The sequence below is a fragment of the Balearica regulorum genome, chromosome 2 (genome assembly GCF_011004875.1).
Source record: "Balearica regulorum gibbericeps isolate bBalReg1 chromosome 2, bBalReg1.pri, whole genome shotgun sequence".
Lineage (NCBI taxonomy): Eukaryota > Metazoa > Chordata > Aves > Gruiformes > Gruidae > Balearica > Balearica regulorum.
The window spans coordinates 19,598,517-19,622,026 of record NC_046185.1 but is presented as its reverse complement, the minus strand read 5'-3'; the positions used below and the strand labels follow the sequence as shown (position 1 = coordinate 19,622,026).

Here is a 23,510-nt window from a genome sequence, read left to right as displayed (position 1 = left end):
ACTGCCAGCTATTCATTTCCTTAGATATAGCTTGAACCCCACGGAGAGCAGACTGAAATGGTATTTAAAAAGACAAAGGAAAGCACAGCCTTTTCTTTCTTCCTTCCAGTTTCCCTCATACATATCTACCTTTCTTTTCCCACTCTATTAAATAAGCTGACTGCCAACTGTGTGTGCCTGAATGCAATTGGCATCTGCACCGCCCCACAGCTGCCAAAGGGCCGGGGCGCTCTGAGGACAGCTTCTCGGGGTGCACTCCCCACTTGCTCACTTGGTTCGCCTTCCTGCACTGCTACGCTGCTTCCTTCATCCTCCCATGGAAGTTGTTCTTCTAAACTATAATGAAAGGGCAGGTTTCAAAAAAATACGGAAAAAAGCAAATCCAGCCAGCAAAAGAGAAGGCTTGAGAATCAAAATTTAAATACCACAGAATTATGAAGCAAAATCTCTTCTTAAAATCATTTGACTTGGTTTCCTCCCTTCTCTGAAAATGGAACAGTTTATAAGGAACAGATGGTTGAGTGGCTGCTGCAAACCTTCATCACACTGCTGTGGTTTGGGTGATTTTATAATTATTTTACAATGAAGTGCAGGACTGTGGTTTGTGACAACATTGAAATGTTTCATAGCAAGTTAAGTCAAACAGTTAAAGAAGAACATATTGCAAAGGAGACATCTCTTTCCACTGCGTACAGTACAGCATCAACTCTGGCGTGAGGCAGAACGTGCACGGACTGTGTGCAACACAGCAATGCATTTGAAGCAGCACTATTACATAGGACATATTACATATGATCTAATTTAAAGTTATATTTAAATGCACAATAATATATGAAATGATACATAATCTTACTAAAAGTAAGGTGATTTTAGGGCTTCATATTATACTTAGTGCTGTTTTTTCCCCACAGCCAGTAACTTTACTTGTTAATCTACAGAGAGCTTAAGTAATGATTATTTTTCTAACAGTCTCACGATACAGATAGGAAACTGCTCATTAAACATCATTCTGCTGATCTCTGTACACTGGGGCACGCTGCGACCCTGGAGATGTCTGTGGGACTTAAACGTACGGGTATCCCGCTGCTGGTCCCAGCCTGCCTGCCAGCTCTTCCACAAAGGGCAGGAAACCAGTCCTGGCGATTTGAACTCTTTCCACCTACTGCCAAAAAATGTAACCAGCAGGGATTGCGTGGGCAGAGCACAACGTACGCTGCTCCATCCCAACGGCCCCGTATTCACAAGCTGTCTGGATTTGCACTTCACACATGATAGCGAGAAATTTCACAGAGATTGTTTATGAAAGGTTCATTTAGATAGATGACTATGGTATTTTTTTTTATTTGCATACAGTTCCAGTTATATAAAGGTTGGGCAAGGGTGTTTAAGAAAAAAACGTCAAAGGCAGTATTGTCTACTTCTTCCTACAAAAAATAAGGTCATGATCTGGAAAAGCACATGCGAAGCTGAAAATTTATTACAGAGAGAAAACAAAGTGATAAGAGCAAAAGGTTAACTGGTTAGAAGTACTGCTGTTAACTAACTTACACCCAGTTGTCTCCTCCTCCACTCCAGCCAATGCCTTGTCTGCCTTACCTGATTGTATCTGCCGTACTTGTTATGAATAAACAACAAAAACCTACCAGTCAGCTGATCTGGCATATTGACAATTTTTGTGCTCCAAATACAGCATTTTTCTTTTTTTTCTTGCTCATATTACAGTTCTCATCAGTGTAAGTGCTGCCTGAGAGCACAGTGTTACTCAAATTGTTTTAAAACTCATGATACTGGTATTGTATGTATTAACTGCAAGCCCTTACACAGTAGTCTATCTTTGCACTAGCAACACTTGCAATATTCAGGAAAAATTGCTTTGCTTACTTGCGAGAAAAAGAAGATCTTTTGCTTCCAGCAGCGGACATATGGACTTCAGGAGCTGAAATACTGCCTGTGCTGCTTGAAGAGCTAAAATCGGCTTCACTCCCTGGAAAGGAAAAGGGAAGAGTGAAAACATGATGGAAATTATAACTCAAAGACTGTTTTCAAAATAACAGTGAATCACGAGCATCCTTCCTTTGTCCGTCCTGTGTGAATTTCAGAAGTTGCATGAATTTTCAAACATCCCTGAGGACAAGCTCTGGATCTGTTCCAGATTTTCAACATTTCTTCAGAACTGGCACTTCAACAAGAGCAGAAAAAAACATTTGGACACGAAACCCTCACGCTACAGAAGCCATTTTAGGCCTGGGCTAGGAACATTTGTTGTGACAACCTGTTTGCTTTCCCACAGCCATCACTAGATGAATGAGGCTGCTCACGTGGCTCCTTCAGGAGCTCAGTGATTAGGATTGCAACTAGAGATTTCTCCATACGAAAATACCACTTGCTGGGGGGGAAAGCTGCTTCTATTTTGGTTCCTGACATTATGTACGCTTACATGTATATATGTACAAATGTGTATAGGCTAACAGGGCCTATACATATGTACACATGTATGCAGGTTTTCATGTGGCACAGCAGCATAGCAAGGCAGTTCTAATAGCCTTAAAATAATCCAATAATCACGTGTGGCTCTCAAGTGCTTCTCAGCTACTAAGCCATCTATCTGATTACTGACTTTCTATGGATCATGGCTTTTATTTCTCAAGCTCTGGCACACACAAGGAAAACTGCTCTCATTTTGCTAGGGCCAGTAGTGGCTAGATGTACTAAGAATGTCTTATCATCTGGAAAAAAACCCAAAAAACCCACCCTAAAGGTAGGATTCTTTTCAGTCTGTCCCTCAAATGGCAAATGTCCCAAGCTGTAGCCAGGTCTCACGCTGCAGAGCCACGATAGTGGATGACGACTTTACCGAGGGGATGGAAATAACTTTCCAATATCCTTTAAGCAGCCGGTCAGGGGGAACATCTCTCACCTGAGAATTTCTGGGTGCCGTCCCACGCACAGAGACCCCCGGCCAGTGGCTGCAGACTTACCACAAAACCCATTTTTGCTGTCTTTTCCACGAGGGGGAGATGCAGCTGCAGCTACCATCACCCCCTCCGTGCAGATAAGCCTTCAGGTGCACAATCTCTCTTAAACCCTCCGCAGAGCTGAGGATGAGACATCCAGCAACCACCCTTGCCATCCGGCAACTCTTAGCAACCGGTGTTAGCATTAGGCGTGTTCGGATTTAATCCAATACTTTCCCAACCTCACCAAGCCCCAGCGTCGGGATCAGCCCCCCTTTCTCTGTGCCTCTGGTTCAGCCCAGCCCAGATATTCCCCAGCCCAATTGCAAGCACTGAAGTGCAAAGCCTAGCTCTTGCAAAGGGCAATCCCCCTCTAACCAACTCCATGCCCAGTACAACGTCCCCCATAACCAGACCAAGACGCCACAGCTGTAACCAAAGTGCAAGTTCACGAGGGGAGGGAGGGAGAGCAGAAAGGCGCTTGGTTTCACAGAGTATTTGTATCACATCTACAGATGCAGATGTCAGTGACCCTCTCCTTGGGGAAGCGAAATGACCGTGGGACATGATGTCCAAAGCTGCAGCAGAGTTTTCCTGATAAACAAACCACTCCCATCTACGAGACTAAGATACCAAATACTGTCTCGGTATCACGCTACTCCCAAACCTACTTTTCCAAGCAAGACCCGAACAGGTAAACACATCGCACAGATTTCATACCTCTGGTGCTCGGGCACACAAAACATTCCTGCCCTTGCAAGATGCCAACAGCTTTCCAAAGCCAAGTCCTGGCTGTGGCACAGAGGGCAGGAGCTCTAGCCGAGGCTCATCTCTGGTTAAGCACACGACATCATAATCAGATCTCGTTATCGAAAGCATTTCAAGGAAGGAAGGTTTAATAATAGCCTCTCCCTGACCCGCCTGGCTGGGAGCGCAGTGCTGGGAAGTGCCAAGCTGGGCACTGCTGATAAGCGTCAGCAGAGCCTGAAGACGCAACCGCCTCGAAGGCTGAGCTTTCTGAAAGGCTGAACTGCATCTGGGACCAGGAACTGTGTCTGCAAAGCACAAATTAACCTTTCTGGCCCCAGTTCCGATAACAGCCGCACACAAGCTTAACACTGAGCGCAGGAGACGACTTATGCTTAAAATTAGCCATGTGGCTATTTATAGGATCTTTCAGAACATTTTATAAATTAAAGGAGTCACTGCTAGTATCTGTTCCAAGTGTGTTAGTTATGCTCAAGCCAGCTCTGCGTGTAGCAGAGCTCAACAGCAATGTTACTAGGAGACTTTAAAAAATATTTTCTCTCATTTGGTAGACATCTCTAAGCAAAATAGCATGGCATTTATCCATGTAATATCAATTGCAACATATTCTCCTGGGTAAATGTGACTTCTATCTTACAAATGTCTTAAAAAAGAGGTGAAACTCCTTGCCTAGCAGCAGTATGGGCAGGAGCTGAACATGGCCTCTAATCTTTCCTAATGCCGTTCTCCAGGCTGACAGCTCCCTAAGGACACCTGTTGATTATTTTTGTCGCTGTGACAATGTGATTGTAAAAGCTCACACATGTAAGCCCCAGAACAGCCTGCTGATTCAGTGTCAACCGTGAAAGAGGTTGGCATTTCTGAAAAACATATTATTTTGTCCTAACTGGCTATAAGACTTGTTTTGCCCTGATGTGAGATTTCCCTGCCTAAGACCACTGTCTTCCCCACCCTTTCCTGCAAAAGAAGCTATACGTTGAGCTGCCGGCTTCAGCAGTATCTCATCTGAAATTCATTCACATGTATCCCTCCATGCTGCCGCTGCTCAGTGACACACCACTAACAGCCTGCCGGCAGGCGAGCCAACTCGGAATTACACTCTGAGAGAAATGCTCGTGCTGCACATACGGCATCCGATGCCAGGAGGGCCGTTCCTCCAGCCTCCCCCCGCCGCGCAGCGGGCTCTGGGCAGCAGCACGCCCACGCCACGGGAGCGGAGCTGTGCACTGCAACAGAACTGCTCTGTGCAATGGGAAGAACAACACAAGGCTGGCCAACAAAGTAGTGTAACATTTTCCAGGATCGCTCCCTGCCTGGAATGGGCATCTGAGAAGCAGGACTGAAATCGTGCAGCTTGCAGCGCTGTCCCTGCACTTTACCGCTCGACGGGCAATGGCACCGAGCTGAGAGCACGCTGCAGACAGCATCATGCTTTCTGCTGCCTTCAGCCTCCTTGCCGCCCTGACAGCACCGCAACGGTCACCCAGCTCCAGCTGACGCGGAGGGGAGGAGAAGGGAGCCTGCAGCCCTGCGACTGCGTGCTGCTCCACCCGTGATGAGGAGTGCAGGCAGCGTGGGCAGGCACAACCCAGGCAGAGGCAGAGAGGGCAGCGACCATCCGACGCATGGGCTCATCTGCGCCATCGGCAGGGACCACAGCTCAGGGAGCTAACGCCGCCCTGCTGCAGCATGGGAATCAACTGGGAAACCTCCTACTAATTACCCAAGGGCAAATTTCCCATCCTGCATGTGATGCAACTACAAATTTCAGGGCGGGATGGAGGAGAGGGAGAAAGAGCTGCCTGTGCAAGAGCCAGTACTCCCCCAGCTGGCACTGCTGCGTGTTTATCCCATGCCTGCAGTGCAGCCCTCGCGCCTACATTTTGGGTGTAGAAAAGCCCCACCTTCAACTCTGCTCTCTGCACTGCCTCAGTCATAGTGCAAGGGTAATGGCGCAGTACAGCGACCACATCACACATTGCCTTCACAGCTTTTACAGGTAAAACAGATTAGGTGTATTTGGCCTACTGGGACAGTATGCAAACACAGAAATACCACGTCATGTATGTATGTATGTATATAGAGACATATAGTATATATATTTCTTACACAGAGTCACACAATAACCCCACATGCACGGCTGGCATATAGCATCCCAATCTGCTATTTCTAGCCATTACAGATGGTTGGATACCTTGCTGTACAGTCTTCTGGCCTCGATATTAAAATTTTGCTTGCATTTTATCATTCAATCTTTTTCCTTCTATAAGAATAAAGCTCAATCTTCCTTGTGTGCATTTTATTGTCTATTTGCTATCTAAATAGTAAGATTAAAATATGGAAAAAAGTTCAAATAGTATCTGTGACAGGAACATTGACAGCTGAGCAGCAGAAATGGATTCGCAAAAACTCAGGATGCCCATGAACTTGTTAAAATTTAGTCTTTTTGTGTAAGTCTCTCCTATTTGCAACTTCGCCACTGTTTCATAGATGCTAAAGCATATAAGTCACAGAGCTTACCTATCTTCTGACTCCATAAACATGAACTCTTTTTTTTTATATATATATATATATATCTCACTCTTCATGCTAGGTTTTGCCTATGGTCACCTAGTGAAACAGAGCTGTAAATAAAACAGTGCTGACATGACAGAGACAGCTTGTCCTCAAAATGTAAAGCACTAAAATTTGCTGACCTTCCTTGCCTTCAAAAGCATCTTGTTATATAGCAAAGAGACCAAAATATGCATATATGTTCACCACTCCAGTGCAGCAACTAGAGGACTCAGTGGCATGCTGGCTCTGTAGATAGCTTTATTTAGAGACCCCAGGGGAAGAGAGAGGGCTTGACTGCGTAAAAAATTCCAACAAAGCCATTAGAAGCCCCTAGAAAAGTAGAGAGAAATCAGTTGTACTGCCCACTATTGAAAGGACCTGTATTTTTAAGAGATTTGGTTTCATTTATCTTGAAACCTTTAACTCACAGCTACATCTCTAGTTCCAATCTTTAACAGCATAAGCAGTATGTTTCCAGGAAACACTAATGCTGCTGCTTTTCTATTTAATATGGGGTTGTTCCTGCAAGATTGCTTTTATACACCACAAACGATCTAGGAAAGAAACCCACGCTGCTCACATGCACTGACAAATGTATGGAAAAGAAGCTGCAAAGAAGCGATGAAGGCTTGCTGTAGCATTTCAAGCTTTTCTGCAGATAACACCCTTAAAAATGACCCATTTTGAGGGCACAGTCTCCTAGTGGGAAATGTACTGGATTCACAGCCCATAGCTGACAGTGGGTTTTGGTTCCAGTTCCTGGCCTTTGACTTACTACTTTTTTGACTTACTATTACTATGTGTGACACTTCCCTTGGACTTACTATTGTATTTCACACCACACAGTACCTGGGTAAAAGCAGATACAATCCTGGGAGCAAGGAACAGGACACGGGACTCTCCTCCATGAGGATGCTCTAATCTTTGGGGGACAGAAGCTGCTCCCACATGCTCTCTCTCTGCCCATGTCTCGTACTCTCCACTGCCATGAGGTCCAGATGAGGAAGCTGAGGATGCCCAGCAGGTTGCAGTGGTTCAAGAACTCTTATGAGAGGTGTGGATTTGAACTCCCTCAGTCTAAGGAGGGCACTGAACTCAGATCTTTTCCCTGAGCTCTAACGGCTCAGCTGCGACACAAAACAGGGTGGTGGCACTACTGCTGGCCATATTTCCAAGGAATGAAACGTGCTGGTTGCCTGCACTCACAGGCATGGTCTAGCTCCAGTATGGAGTGAATTCAGAGTGAATCTGAGGCACACATGTGGGCACACTCAGGACTACAAGCAGGTGGCAAAGTCTAGGAAGACGGGCACTCCTCTGTGGCATCTCCTGTGGACTGGTGGAGGTGTGTTCCTGCCTGCCGTGCTCTCTGCTGTGAATTCTGGACTGTAGCAGCTAACTATCCCCTCTGATTTTATAGGCAGTTTAGTCACCCAGCTCAGATTTGTGAGCTGCGCTCCTACAATGATGGTGAGAAGCTGGGCACAGCAATGCCCGGCCTGGTGAACCCTAAGGGTACCAAGAGGCATCCCCCACCGCACTGGCCAGTGAAGCCATCACTCCTCGCTCTTCGGGGGACATCCACCCAACTGCTCACCAGTGCTCCCTCATCAGACAGATCTGTTAATCACATTTCAGCTGACTGCACATCGCAGTAACAGCTGGTAACTTGGGCAGCTGGCAAAGATACTGTCAGAGGGGATGTGGAGCAAATATTTCAGTGTGACTCTCCATAAATTCTTGAAACCTGCTGGATGAGGAGACTTCCAGCTCAGAACCAGGCAGAAAACTTTGGGGAGGAACTGCAACGCAGATCCTACTTCCCTGTGTTTGGATTGAAACTCGCTTTTACAAATGATCTCCTCAATTCAGACTGCTGGTTGTGTAATCTAAACCACTTATTTATCTTGATTTCTGCTCATTTTGCTTTCTTACTCTTCCTTCTTTGGAAGAAGGTTTGTTATCAAACAATCAAAATTTATATCATTAAGCAGTTTTCTGATCTCATCTAAATACTATAGTTCTGGTAGTAATCTGAACTACATTAATGCAAATTATAAGCACTGCAGATCTCAAAATGAATACAGAATGTGACTTGTGTATGCTGTGAAACCACAATCAATCAAGCTCTTCTCTAAAAACACAGTCACTACAAACTAATTACTGATACTGGCTAAGAGCCATCATGTATATTCTGCATATCACCATGATCTGGGCTTCTGTTTTTCTTAATTGTTTTTAATTCATGTACTTGTAGAGCAGCCACAAGCGGATGCTGGAACAGACAAAGAGCATCGCAAATTGGGGTTTTTTCCTGCCTTGTATATCTTAAGGAGATTCTTCATACAGAAATCAGCCTGACCTGATTATTTTTTGTGCTTTTATATGCAGTTTGAGCTGTTCTGAAAACACCTTAAAAATGGCTCCCATAAATTTTCTCTTCTCAGCCTGAAATGACCTTTGTCGGTGGAACATATGTTCACTGAGCAGAAGGGAACAGGCTGGGGAACTTACTTCCCTGTTCAAACAAAAAGGCTTTTTGGATCCGAGACGGAAGGATGCTACTTTGCTACACCAGCCTCAACAGAAACATTGAGACTGCATGTTCAAAAAATACACTGATAGTTGAACAACATGATATTCAACTTGCATATGACAGTTTTATAAAATGTATGCATAAATCCACCTACAGACAAGTATCTTTTATAAGCAAGCATGTAGTGTCACCTCAGGAGATTTTTCACATACCTGGCAATACTATTTGGTGTGCTTGAAGGGAAATGGATAGGCTGGTCAGGAGTATTTTTAGGAGCTGGAAAATGTCATCTTTGGCAGGGATGACTTAGCAGTACACAGAAAGGGAGCGAACTCCATCGCAGACTGGGAAAACATCCCAGCCCTCCCATCACGTTGGTGGCAGAAGTTTAACAAAGGGCTTTCAGAGGCCCCTTCAACGCATCTCCTAAATCTGGTTCCCATGCGCAAGGAGGAGAGCGGCCGGCTGGTGCACAGCAATTAGCTGCGCAGGCAGGCGTTCACAGCATATATGCAAATGCATGAAATCACATGCTAAACCTGATTCAGCTGAAAGCTTTTGCACAGTCACCCTTAATATAAGACATATGGGTTTCATTATAATCTGCATAAAACATTTTAAATCAGTTTGACATGTTTTCAACAGGGAAGAGAAAAACACTGGAACGAGAAGCATATCTGGGAGGTAACTAACTAAACAACCCTGCAGTCCCAGGACGAACAGCAAGATTTGTCATAAGCTAATCAAATATTTACTGTAATGCACATGTTGAAATGATTACAAAAACCTAATAGAGTTCAAGTGTCATCTATTGAAAAGAACAGTAAAGCCCTACCCAGTAGAATCACTGGTTGTCTAAACTGTATTTTTTAAAGTAACAAAGCCAAGGCAGGTCTGAGGGCCATGCATTTCAAGTCATGGCTGCCATCATTTGCTGCTTTTTTCCCCCCATTAGCACTCTTATCATTAAGAAGCACAAATGACAGATGAGAAGCCTGTGCTTTTTTGGCTTCGCAATCCTTGCAGGTCTGCGGTCACACGGCACTCTGCCAACTCCAGCAGTCACAGCCTGCCCCGCAGCTTCCTATAACTTAGAGGATTTCAGAAGGGAGGAACAGAGACCTGTAACGAAGTGCCTCAGCGCGGAAGCAAGACACGGCTCCTAATACTGATACAATATGAAACAAACCCGGCAGAATTTTCATTTCCTTTAAATACGTTATATGGAATGGTATATATATAAGATACGCTATTACAAAGCAGGTTTACTATTTTGTTATGTCACATTGAAGGCTATATATTTCAAGCTCCTTGGGGAAGGGATGTCCACCCTGCAGTGGCTGGAGGCTGGATTTATGGAGGGATGCCAGGTCCCCAGCTCCCAGGGGGAACTTTGGAAGTGGAGCTCTCCCTGCCTGCCACCCCACTCGGGACATACCTCCCATCAGCCTCAGCCAGCAAAGCATCTCAGCTGTGTGAAACTCGTGTTTCTGGGCCTGCCTAAGAGCAGGTCGGCTCTAAAAACACTGAACTGCTCGGTGCTGGGCTCTGGTACCTGAGGACCGGGGTGAGTGTTTCACGCCAGGGTCCACACAGAAGCGGCCCAAGGAAAGCTCTCTTCTGCTGTCTGCTTCCCTGGGGAAAGAAAGGATCCACCTGGGACGTGCAGGGCCAGATTCAGCTTTGACCTGGGAGGAGGCAGCCCAACACCTCCCTATCGCACCACCAGGAACACCCACAGTATCCAGCCGTTAAGAACTGGATGAGGAGAGGGGGTTCCCGTCCTCTCAGCTTATCATGGCCCTCTCCAGCTCCTCCGTAAATCCACCCAATTTAGGATGCCTGTCTGTCTTCATTACCCGCTGCTACACGAGGGAATCCAAACAGGCCTTCATTTCCCACAGCTCTGGCCTGCACAAGGAGACCCGACCTGACCCCCGCACCCAACACGCCTCAGGAAAATAACCTCTGCAATCTAGAGTTCTGGGTAAAGTTGGGCAACCTCTACCTAGTTGCTCTCCTGGTTCCTGGGTTTTATTTAATGTTTTTAGATTTCTGGTTTATTTATTGGAGCAGGGACTGGATGTGCATTTCTCCCTTCTCCTTGGCTCTGCCCGAGTTCAGAATCGTAACTGCAAGTGAGAACCAAAACAGAGTGAAGGCATCTAAAACACAGCTTCACCAGGATTTAAGATATCTAGGTACATAAAAGCAAGTAAAATACCATTGCTTAAACCTGCCAAGTGCTCAAAACACTACCGCTATCTGCAAAGACCTGCTTAGTTGTTTTTGCTAGAGCTTCCACTTTTGAACTCAGTAACCACCAACTTACCCGATGTCCTTACACCAACGGTGACATCAAGTAAGTGAGATTTGCACAACTAAAACAAAGACATTCCCTTAGCTTTCCATGCCTATGTATAAATACAGATATATAAACACAATCAGTATCTAGACATATCCACTCAATACTGCTCAAAAAGTATTTAAAGTTATCACTCTGAGGGAAAGAAAAACTTCTAGGTAGTAATTTGGTCACCAAAAAGCCACATTAGGGGAACACTGAAGCTATTTATGATCTGAAGTCAAACACAGCCAGAAAATAGAAAATGAGGATTTTCTACTTTCTGTTTGAAATGATGCTTTAATTTTGAATACTGACAAATTTCTTTTTCTTTTAAAAAGTGGGTAAAAGCATTAAAAAAATCTCCCCAAACATTCTGAATATTTTAGAATGAATATTGTCTTTGTTCAGTCTGAAACAAAGGTTTTCTTTAATGTTTTGATTGGGCAGCAAACCCCCAAATCAGTTGTTTGCATAGCTCCACTTTGAACATACTAAGATGTCAGACAAGGGGGGTGTAAAGGAAAATAGAAAAGGAAATAATCTATCAATTCTTGTGTAAACATTGCTCAGAAAACAGTTTAAATCCCAGGATTCTCATTAAAAAGGCATTAATAACCTGGAGGAATTCCAAAAAAAGGTCAACAATAATGATAACAGGATTACAGGGCACTGTTTATGAAGGGAGATTAAGGGAATGCAATTTGTGTATTCTAAGATAAAAATAAATACTGGCAACACTGTTTATCATGGGGATGAGGAATACAGCTGGAAAGCTGTAAAGAAAACCATGTAACAGTAACACAGGATTCTGGCTGCAGTGCGTGTTATTTCATGAAAAATGACTCGAAATAAAAACTGATGGTTGGTGGGAGTTGTGCATAGTAAAATGTAGCTGGAGTAGAATACTTTAGCCGGGGAATCAGAAAGCTATTTTAAACATTGGCATAAATAATACAGATTGTAATTTAAAAACAGAGCACCAAAAAAAAAAAAAAATCTCCTAAGGGAAGATTCATAATGGCCTCTTTTGTATGCATGGTATTTCTTTCTGTGGAGGTGAAGCAGGCTGAAAACCACAGAAAACAGCCAGGAGGAGCAGAAAATTCACTGCAGTAAATACACAAATTGCAAAGCATGTTCTAGCTTGACCTCACACATATTTTAAAACAAATACTTAGAGTGTGCAGTGTGTACAGCATCAGTTTCTCTTTTTTTGGCTCATATTCCACTCTAGATTAGCAGAGGAGAGGGAAAAAAACCCTGCTTGAATATACAAAAAGACAATTTTTTGACTAACGATCACAACTATTGCCATCTTCCACACCTGCCTCAACTCTGACCTCTGTACCCCAGAGCCCCTCTTATGGCAGGCACTCAGCCATCTTTTCCAGATGCAGGAGCACATCCCCACAAACCCCAGGAGATGTGCATCTCTATCAAAAGGCATTTGGAGGTAAAAGGTGAATTGGCTGGCACGGGTCTCACCCTGTCCAGTGGCCCGGGCGTTCCCTGCAAAAGTCCCATATCCGCATCCCCTACTCACTCCGATTTGCAGTTAGAGCCGTGGCTCTCTCACGGACCAAGCGCAAGGCTAAGCTCGAGGCTGCAGGCATCCCGAGGCGAGAATCTCCCTTTAACGGTGGCTGTCCCACTTTCTGTACATCTGGAGCAGTATCCGGACAATTAACGGGCCAGAGAGAGAGAGAGAAAGGAGTTATGGTGTGCCTGCTGGGAACTCAGCTCCAAACCCCCGATAAAAGTGTTACTAAATTTTATGAAGTGGAACAGCTTCCCTGGGAGCAGACTCCCTGCAATCCCCTCAGCTTGCCCAGCAGCCCTCTACTAAGGCACTCTTCTCCTTTGTGCTCAAGTCCATCCTCCAAAAGAGGCAAAACCAGATCTAAATATAAGTTTCTTTTCCCTTTACTGAACCAAGTAACAGGGATCTCCTTTTATTTATATTTTTTCTTTGTGAGGAAGGAGGTAAGTACCTAACTGCAAAAATTTGTGCCCAAGACCCTGCATTGCAGGTGGTCTGTGCCACCAGCCCCAGCTGGGAAGGTCATTATCTAGGACAGGTGGGACTCAGGCTTTCACCTTTTACTTGCCAATTCCTCCTTTGCAACTTGTTGACTTCTTTTTTGGATCTTCCATTTTCACTGTGACATCTGGATGCTTGCTGCAGCCTGAGAGACTTTTGAACAAAAAGAAATACAAGTCTTGAGAGGCCGCAGCCCAAACACTAATTGCCTACGCCTCTACTAAACAGCATCTAAAATAATTTTTAGAAGTGAGTGGATTATAAAATTTCTGACACAGAATTAAAAGATTGTTTTTCTAGGCCACTTTAATTTAGCAGGAACTTGTAAATTTGGGTTAAAAAATATGAAACACTTTAAAGCCAAACCATTCTTTGTAGTTGCTACTTTGCTTATTCTCGTTTGAAGGAAATACATGGCTATTTGAACAGGTTTTCCACATCAATTTAAGCAAATTTGTTTAAATTCAAAGTCTGAATCTAAAACATATATAAATTCAAACTAAAAAATAGCCCTATGCTAATAATTTTTACCTGTCTGAGCATCTTTTGCTCAAAATATTTATATTCTGATTATATTCCAGTATTATCCCTCAGAGGTTACAGAGAACTTTTTTCACTTTGGTGGAATTTAGTTAGCTTATGTCCTAAAAAGACTTAATTCCTGTGAATTCACAGTGGGGAATGAGATACCGAATCTCCCTGTGCCATGCTAGGCACCTTGGGCAATGGTCCTCAGAAACAGGACAGAGAGTGCCTAAGCTTATCAAGGATGAACAGAAGAGGAAAAGACATCTAATTAGACCTACATGAAGATCCACGCGTGACCTTCAAACACAAACTTTCTTCCACAACTGAATGTCTAAGACTGACTTTCCTTTCTGTTAAAAAAAAAATAAAATAAGAGAAATAAAAGAGACAGAGACTGTACTTGGCTTCAGTAAGGGCTAACAGCAGAGTTGTCAGAGACCTGATGAGGGACACAGGAGATGGGGGTGGGATTCATCCGACTGAATGTGGATGTCTCTAATGTAGACACCCATGTCCGAGCCAACTTTGGTCCCATTTTTAGGCAACAGAGCGTTAGTCAGTATAACCAGTGAGTTCAAGGTACCATTTATCTTATCCTAAAGTAAATGCTTATATATTTGGTCAAAAAGACCGCACACTAGATTGACTGATTTTATCTGATATATCTCCTCTAAAACAAAATAGGACCTTAGTGCACTTGCGCAGGCAGAGATGATTACAACTACATTACGAATATGGAACTGAGGTCAGATAAATCACAGGCCTCTCTGCTCTATCCAGCTTGGCTCAAGTCTGTGAATTCACATCTCCCTCACCTCCAAAACAGCTCCCATCATAACTCCCAGAAGAAGGGAAATGGCAGATTCACCTGCTAAAGCTGTTCCACCCCCTGTGAGCGATGGGATCAGTCACTGGACCGGAGAAAGAGAGCCAGTCCCCACCCACAGCCCACAGCTCCTGAAGGTTGCTTAAGGAGACCTGTAGATTCAAATTTCACCTCTCCTGGATCACAAATACTAAGAGATTTATGTTAGACAGAGGAGCTCCAATGGGATCTACTGGCAGTGCTGGGTCTGTTGACCCAACTGGGAAGGACATTCCAAAATCACTGCAAGAACCCAGACATTCTGAGGCATGGGAGGTGGCTGGGCTATGCAAATGATAAACCACCAACAGCCACTTCCACCTCACTGCCATCCACCAGCCCTCACAGCGCTGGTCGCCTTCCGGACCTCACGGCACCGACTGCTACAACACATCAAACCTTCGCAGGGTGATGTCCCTCCATGCTCAACTCTAGGACGCAAGCTTTGAGGACAGCACAGGCTTGAACCCGGACACGGCATCCTTGCTCCTGGAGGGCGAGATGTGCACGTTCATCTCCCTGCGAAGCACATCCCGGTCCTCCGGTACCCATGGTGACCGAGTCTTTAATAACTCCCTGTGCTGGCAGGTCAAGTAAGCAAATCTACACAGCTCCATAGCAACAGACGTGAAATTAAAGCGGATCCCAACAGTAAAATATGCAGGAGGGCTCAGTGCATACAGGATTATTACCCGGAAACACTTTTTTATTTAAAAAAATCAGCAGTAGCTATTTCGTGTAGGCCCAAAATGAAAGGCGAAGAGAAGGAAGAAAAGCAAAAGTAAATGAGAAAAAGGAATAGGGTCGAAAACTGCCACAACTGTATTTTTTAGACTCTGCGTTAGGAAAGATCTCAGAAACTTCATTGTCCCAAATAAAATTATTATTTCCACATATAAGAAAGGGAGAAGAGAGAGATTAAAACTGTACAGGAAATAAATGTTGCGTACGGTTGGATCCGAACATCAGGATGGTTACGTTGTGTGCTGTCAGGTGTGGGACAGAAGTGAAGCATTCAAACCATGTGCTTACATCTGGGAAAGATGCCACATGCTCAAGTGCTTCCTCCCTTTTTATTGCCAAGGTGATGTTTTAAAAAGCAAATGGAAAGCCTTCCAGAAGCACATGTAACTGACCACTGTGTATCTGCTCTTTGCCAAATATTGAGCTGCTTAAAAATCTAATACTGAAGTTAAAGCTATCCTCATCAGGTTTAAGTTACTTGGGTAACCTGAGCTTTTGCTCTTCCTCTTTTCACTTGCAAGCTCCTCTGCACCCCTCAGAGAATTTATGCTTTACACTTATCAATAAACACAGGTACATCAAGAGATTGTTTATTATTAATTCAAATACTTTAAGGAGGTACAAAAGAAACAAATGTATGGAGAACTTATGGTCACAGGAAAGATGCTCCATCATTTGTTTTCAACTCACTTTACCCAGTCCATCTTCAGACCATTTTTTTTTTTGTTTTACGACCAATTATTTAAAGTACACTGAATCAGGTGTAGCTCATTTCCCAATTTCAGTATTCTTATGCACGTGACACCAGCCACATATTTAACTGTTGGAATATTCTCAGGAATGGAAGCCCAAATCCTCCCACCTTCACCGCACGAGTACGGTTATGATTGACTGCAGGATGGGAGCATGGTGTACTCTGATTAAATCCTGCATTTGTTAACTGGGTTAAATGTTCTTTGACGTACCCTTGTTCTTAATTATCCCTGCCCCAGAAAAGGCGCAGTCTTGGCATGTGGGTTACAAAGTACTGCTAAATAAGTCACAGCAGAAAGAGAGACACTGAGCACTGAGGTCACCAGTCTTCTCATCGCTCTCACCTTTGCATGATCGTGTTTTAAAATGAAGGACACCAATTTATTTTAGGGATCAGTCAAGGCAGATTGCTACCTCCAAATACAGCTTTTCTGTTGGGTTTTTTGTTGTTTGGTTTTTGTTTGTTTTTTTTAAACAACCAAACAATGTGACTTTGCCTTAGGGTACATAGTACACTAGCAGCATTTTAAAAATTATTTTAACATAGTAAGTACCAACTAGTAGTTATAAAGAACAATGAACCTCTTTGCATGCCATCGGGTCTATTCAAGTTAGCACATTCTGTAACTTGATTTTTGTATTCTGTACTGCTGTTTCTGAACAACAGGGACAACAGTTCTATTATTTTTCCCACAGCTTGCAGAAATTTGGTACAGAGAATGAACAAAAGCCATGCACATACGAGATACAATGTTCTGGGATAAACGCACCAGTAAAACATGTCTTTCTAATATTTCATCAGTCTTCCCAAGATAAAACAAAGTCCTATCACTGCATCCTTCTGCAATCAGAAAGGTGAAGTTCTTGAGAGTGATGTGTATTTCCAGAATTACCTCTAAGACAATCCTCTGACAAAACCTATACACCAAATCATCTGTTTTTCAAGTGAAACACATATATACATATATATGAAAGACAGACACTATTATTCCCATACTACCATACTGAAGAGAGGGAGTAAGCTGACAAAAGATCTGTAAAATCATACAGCCAGATGTCAGTAATACAACCTAAATCAGAGCTTTTATGCTTTGTTTTTAAAACCACCAAAGTGACTGTCTTTAGAATACAGAAACATATGGAAGTAGTGTAGCAATATGGATAAACTTATCTGCTAATTTTACACTAATGGATTAACTAGCCACTACTCTGCTTGCACAGGGTACCCCCCATAGTAAGTATTTATTTAGTCTCCTGGGAATCTAATCCTCACACACTAGACAACAAAAAAAAAATCAGCAGGAAGATCATTATATTTTAACAGCTAGACATTTTTAACAGCTAGACATAATTTGCAGCTAATACCTGCATTTCCTATCTATCTAGTCTGTTTGGCTTATTCAGCTCTAACTGTAATATTCCCAAATGCCCAGGGTCATTTCCCTTGTCTCCTTTTTGTTAACTACAGTCAGCTCCAATGCTGCTTAAAAACACACCCGCACCTACACCGTACTCACAACCAATTTAAGTCCAATACAGTCAACTCCACTTGTCTCTCCTCAAACTCCTAATAGCCCTAAAGCCTTCAAAGATTATTGTGTTCAGACTGGGACATTGTGGTGGGCTGATCCTGGCTGGGGCCAGATGCCCACCAGAGCCGCTCTATCACTCCCCTCCTTCTCTAGACAGGGGAGAAAAAGTACAACGAAAAGCTTGTGGGTCGAGATAAGGACAGGGAGAGATCACTCACTGATTATCGTCACGAGCAAAACAGACCGAACTTAGAGAGAGAATTCATCTTATTTATTATTAGGCAAAACAGAGCAGAGGAATGAGAAATAAAATGAACTCTTAAAACACCTCCCCCCACCCCTCCCATCTTCCCGGGCTCAACTTCACTCCCGGCTTCAACCTCCTCCCCCCCTTCAGCGGCACAGGGGGACGGGGAGTGGGGGTTATGGTCAGTTCATCACACGTTGTCTCTGCTGCTTCTTCATCCACAGAGGGAGGACTCCTCTCATCGTTCCCCTGCTCCAGCACAGAGTCCCTCTCACGGGAGACAGTCCTTCATGAACTTTTCCAACGTGAGTCTCTCCCACAGGCTACAGTCCTTCACGAACTGCTCCAGCGTGGGTCTCTCCCACGGGGTGCAGACCTTCAGGAGCAGACTGCTCCAGCATGGGTCCCCCACAGGGTCACAAGTCCTGCCAGCAAACCTGCTCTGGCGTGGGCTCCTCTCTCCATGGGGCCACAGGTCCTGCCAGGAGCTTGCTCCAGCGTGGGCTTCCCACGGGGTCACAGCCTCCTTCAGATGCCTCCACCTGCTCCGGCGTGGGGTCCTCCATGGGCTGCAGGTGGAATCTCTACACCCCCTCATCCTTCCTCCATGAAGCAGGGGGACAGCCTGCTTCACCATGGTCTTCACCACGGGCTGCAGGGGGATCTCTGCTCCAGTGCCTGAAGCACCTCCTGCCCCTCCTTCTGCACTGACCTGGGTGTCTGCAGAGTTTCTTACATCTTCTCACTTCTCTTTCCAGCTGCAAAAGCTCCCCCTAAGTTCTTTTTTTTTTTTCTTTCTTAAATATGTTATCACAGAGGCGCTGATGGGCTTGGCCTTGGCCAGCAGCGGGTCCATCTTGGAGCCGGCTGGCATTGGCTCTGTCAGACACAGGGGAAGCTTCTAGCAGCTTCTCACCGAAGCCACCCATGTAGCCCCTCCCGCTACCAAAACCTTGCCACGCAAACCCAACACAGACATCCTAACACAAGGCTCGTTCACTCGTGACTTGACAAATTCACCATCAAGAAGCAGAGATGATCATACTGGCAACACATGCTGAGTACAACTACACTTACTATGGCTCAAAGTTAAATGACATTTTTAATTGAAAAGTGATTGATAAAAGTTACTTTTTTATTTTTTCATTTCTCTAAACTCATTATAAGTGAAATGGCAGTACACAGACAGGAAAGATAGGGAAGGAAAAGCGCAAATTGTGCCTTGCAACTACTTAAGTACATATATGGGTGATGGGCTACTTAAAGGAAAAAAAGTCCACACAACACAGAATCACTGGGGGGTGGAAGGGACCTCTTGAGACCACCTAGTCCTACCCCCTGCTCAAGCAAGTCTAGCTGAAGCAGGCTGCCCAGGACTGTGTCCAGTTGAGTTTTGAGTACCTCCATGGATGGAGACTCCACCTCCAACTCCTCTGGGCAACCTGTGCCTGTGTCTGACATAGTAAAAAAAAAAAAGTGTTTTCTTGTGTTCATATGGAATTTCACGTTCCTTAATTTCTGCTCATTGCCTATTGTCCAACAAACGTAGATGCTCTATGTGGTGAAAGTCTCTGAGGTTTGCCCATTACTTTGAACAGACCAAAGTTTTAATGCCTGAGTTCTCAATGACTGTCCTTCTTGAAATACAATCCATTGCAGTTCAACTGCTGTATAATCCAACCTGTTACTATTTTAGCCAGATTCAGTAATGGATGGCCAGATGTTTGATCACCAGTGAAAAATCCCCACTTTTTTGCATAGTCTGCTGCTACTTGGAATGGTTATTACCAAATCGAGCTGTGAAAGGCAGCCAGCCAGTCTTTACAAGGTTTGGGAGCTGACCTGACTGTGGCTCACCTCGGACTCTTTTCATGCAGCGGTGCTTAAACCTCTACTCTGCAGGCTCCTGAAGGTGCAAAAGGGACAAATCTGGGACAGTCTTACTGTTTTATCTTAATAATTTCATGTGAAACTTCAGCAATTCCATGGGCTCTAAGAGACAGCTCCAACAGTAACCTCAGCTCATTCAGAAAACTGTCCCAAGTTTGCCCATGACACCAAAAGCAAGAAAGTAAAGACCAGAACTTTTCCCAGAAATGCTGAACACAGTCAGCTGATCAGATGCCCTTCTCAAATTATAATGCCCACAGACATTTAAATACAAGTATATCTCTGGGTTACTTTAAACATGCAAGCCTTTTAAAAGTTATTGACACAACTCTTGCCCAAGATTCCCTTCTTTATCCACATGTCTTTGGAAGTTTATCAGTACTTTGCAGCTTGCAGAGCCAGATTTTGCATCCTTGCACTAAGCATTCTAACAGAAGTCAAAAAATGAGACGAAAAAGACTGTCAAAGAAAGTAAAACAGTTCCCACTATCCTCAACAAGTTGTGCACATGAGCTGCAGGAATTCAGGATGGATCTTTGCAGGAGGAGTACACCAAGAATGTGAATATGTGGAAGTGTTCATTCAGTTACAGAAACTGTAGGATTCAGCACAGCATCTTGATACAAAATGAAGACTAGTGTTAATTAAGCTTTTTTGTGCCTTTTAGCAAGGGCATTTTCTACAACACATTTTCTATTGCTTTTAATATTGCATAAATGAATTACATCCAAAAGAAGGAACCACTCTAAAATCCTGAAATTAAAAGGCTGGTAACTTTCTCCTGGAGTGGATGTGATATATCTTCCTTAATGTTCCAGTCCTCTCCACCCTTTCCTGGGAAAGCAGGCACAGATTTTATGCCAAATTCACCTATAACACTGCTGTGATTCAGATTTCATGCGCAATAAAAACCATTACCAACTACCCCAAATGAATAATTTCTTCATGATTATAAATCTTTCAGAGGTTTAGCAAGATGTAGTGATAATGCATTCCAAGATTAAGTATGGCTCGCTATGCAAACAACATAAATTATGAATGATATCCAAATCTAGTTTGTTAATACTTCAAGAGGTGAAGATGACTTAGATCCACATAACAATGCCTTAGGCTGTTGGAGAAAAACAAGCAATGTTGTATTTCATACTTTGAAGTACAGAAAAGAAAGATGAAGTGATGTTGCTAGAGTAGCAGAAAAGCACTGGAGCTTGGGAACAGCCTAAGAACATCCCAGGGTTCATTCTCAGTGCTATCCCACTCTGACATTTCCTGAATTATCTAAATATTTGTGTGAGTGTTACTTCTGAGATTCAGCATGTTCCAAGAAAACAATCCTGGAAACAGATAAATTTTCAGCAAAATAACAGGCATTTTGAAGGTGCGCACTGATTGATGTACTTGCCTACAAAAATGTAGTGCAGGACAGCGTCTGTAAAAGATAGTGGTAGGCTGGATTTTTGTCTCTCGTGTCTGGATCCTGCTACGTAGTTACTATCACAAGACGTTTCAGATAAATATGAAGTAGAGATTATCTCCATAAATCAGCCAGGGCTTTTGGTAGAAAGAAAGGTATTATGCACAACCCCTTCTGCACTGTAGTTTGAGGTATCCAGCTGTATGCAGAACTAGGTTACGTACAACAAGCACGCATTGCTGTTGTTCTCCTCCCACGTCCCACTTCCCTTCTGCTCCCCTGTTAACTCCCTGTGTGTTTTGCTACGCGACGATGCCTCCTCTTTGCACAAGGCCTAGATCTTCCTGACTGAGTCACCACAAATTCATGCGCAAGTAGGTCATGGGGAAGGGACGGGATCCACCTGAAGCCAAGAGATAGCAATGGGAGAGAATTACATTAACCCGTGTGGCCAACAGTGAGGAAAAGGAACCCCAGCTGTCCCTGGCATGCTCTCCATTTCAGGAAGGTCCCTCACCTGTAACACACTTGACTACAATGTGGTTTTTGACAACTTTCCACTAAAGAGGTGCAAGATATTTGGCAGGAGGAACTTAGAAGTAGTACTTTGCAAATCAGTGCCAGTTCCTGCTCTGATACTTTTGATGGGTCTCAGGAGCGATACGCTTGAACTCTAGAGACAAGTTTTCCAACTTGAGAGATCAATCAATGCAAAGGTACCGACAGCTACAGAATGACCCACCTACAAGAATACCTAAATAACGTAAACAAAATCCATTCAAAGACTTGAAATAATACCATCAACTAAAATGAAGATGACTTCTGACTATTACTGCAAAAAAGCTAATACCTTGATATTATAGGTCAGTTTAAGTGTAATGATCGAAAACAATGAAGTAATTTATTGAAACAAGAGCATAACTCTTTTCTGTGTGTATAGGACTCTTCAGTAGAAAAAATCTTTCAAAATTCTTTATCCACATTTTGCTAAGATAAATTCATGTTCGCATACAAAATGGTTGTGGTAGCCATGGCTGCAGATTTGACTGTAATACACCATATTCACTGCATTCTGCCAGCATTAGATTCCTTGATTTTTAACAGAACACAAAACAAATCTTGAAAAAATATTATCTACCATCCATTGTTCAGTGCAATGGGAGACTGGGAACACTCAAGTAACACGGTGCTATGAAATGAGCTGAAGAACTTGCAGGAATAGTGGTAAGTCAGATTTAATCAGCCCTTTCAATGACCAAAACAGTGAAGAATTTTTGCAACAGATTCTCTACTGTTTCTGGATTAAACATGGTGCTGTTAAATCTGAGCTGGGTCCTCATGGAAATATCTAAATTGCTTCCAGAGGTAAAATGACTCTGGAAACATGTCCTGGTTTTGGATGAGATGATAGACTTAATTTTCTTCCTAGTAGCTGACATAGTGCTGTGGTTTGGATTTAGTATGAGAATAATGTTGAGAACACACGGATGTTTTTAGTAGTTGCTATGTAGTTGTAGCCTACACTAAGTCCAGGACTTTTCAGGTTCTCACACCCTGCCAGGTGCACAAGAAGCTGGGAGAGCAGAGCCAGGACAGCTGACCCAGGCTGGCCACAGGGATATTCCCTGCCGTGGGACGTCATGCTCTGGATATAACTGATGAGGCTAGTGGGGAGGCGGGATCACTGCTCGAAACAGACTGGGCATCAGGACTTTTTTTTTTCTTCTGCATGTGGTGGGCAATTGCATTTGTGCATCGTTTGTTTTATATATTATTATTACTATTAATATATAATTATAATTAATAATAATTTTATTACTATTATTATTCTCTTCCTTTGTTATCCTATTAAACTGCCTTTATTTCAACCCACAAGGTTTTTTTGTGCTTGGTTTTGTGTTTTTTCCCATTCTCCTCGTCATCCCCTTGTGCTTAGTTACTGGTGGGGGTTAAACCACAACAAAACAGGAGGTACCTGAGCTCATAAACCACGTCAGTTCTGCAGCTGGCTCTGTACAGGGTCAAAACCCTCTCTTTCTCCATGATTAATTAAATAACAGCAGAAACATCCTGACCATTTGTAATCAAGAGCTGCCTGTACATGAAACACAAAAACATTTTATACCTACTCATTAAAATTACAGCAGCCAATGACACACCAGAATATTTAGTCTTGGATGTGCGACAAGCAGGTGCTGATTTACTTGGTGGTCTGAGGCGGCCCATTAGCCTGAGGCAATGGGAGACATGCTCTCGATTCAACCAATGCAGCATGGACCTACATCTGCCTAACGCCCACATGTAGGCTGCCCGTTATCTTGCCTTGGTTTGATAT

At 43.6% G+C, this 23,510-nt stretch overlaps 1 protein-coding gene across 5 annotated transcripts in view; it reads right to left on the bottom strand.

Annotated features, from left to right (window-relative positions):
• Positions 1 to 23,510, bottom strand: part of SYBU (syntabulin) — a 43,209-nt gene that overhangs the window by 5,198 nt on the left and 14,501 nt on the right. For 4 of the 5 annotated variants that reach the window (XM_075743478.1, XM_075743476.1, XM_075743477.1 and 1 more), the window contains one exon: positions 1,882 to 1,984. In XM_075743478.1, coding sequence (XP_075599593.1) covers positions 1,882 to 1,984 — 103 coding nt within the window. Of the gene's footprint in view, positions 1 to 1,881; positions 1,985 to 12,704; positions 12,825 to 23,510 lie in introns of all 5 variants that reach the window. The other variant, XM_075743480.1, reaches the window with a different exon arrangement.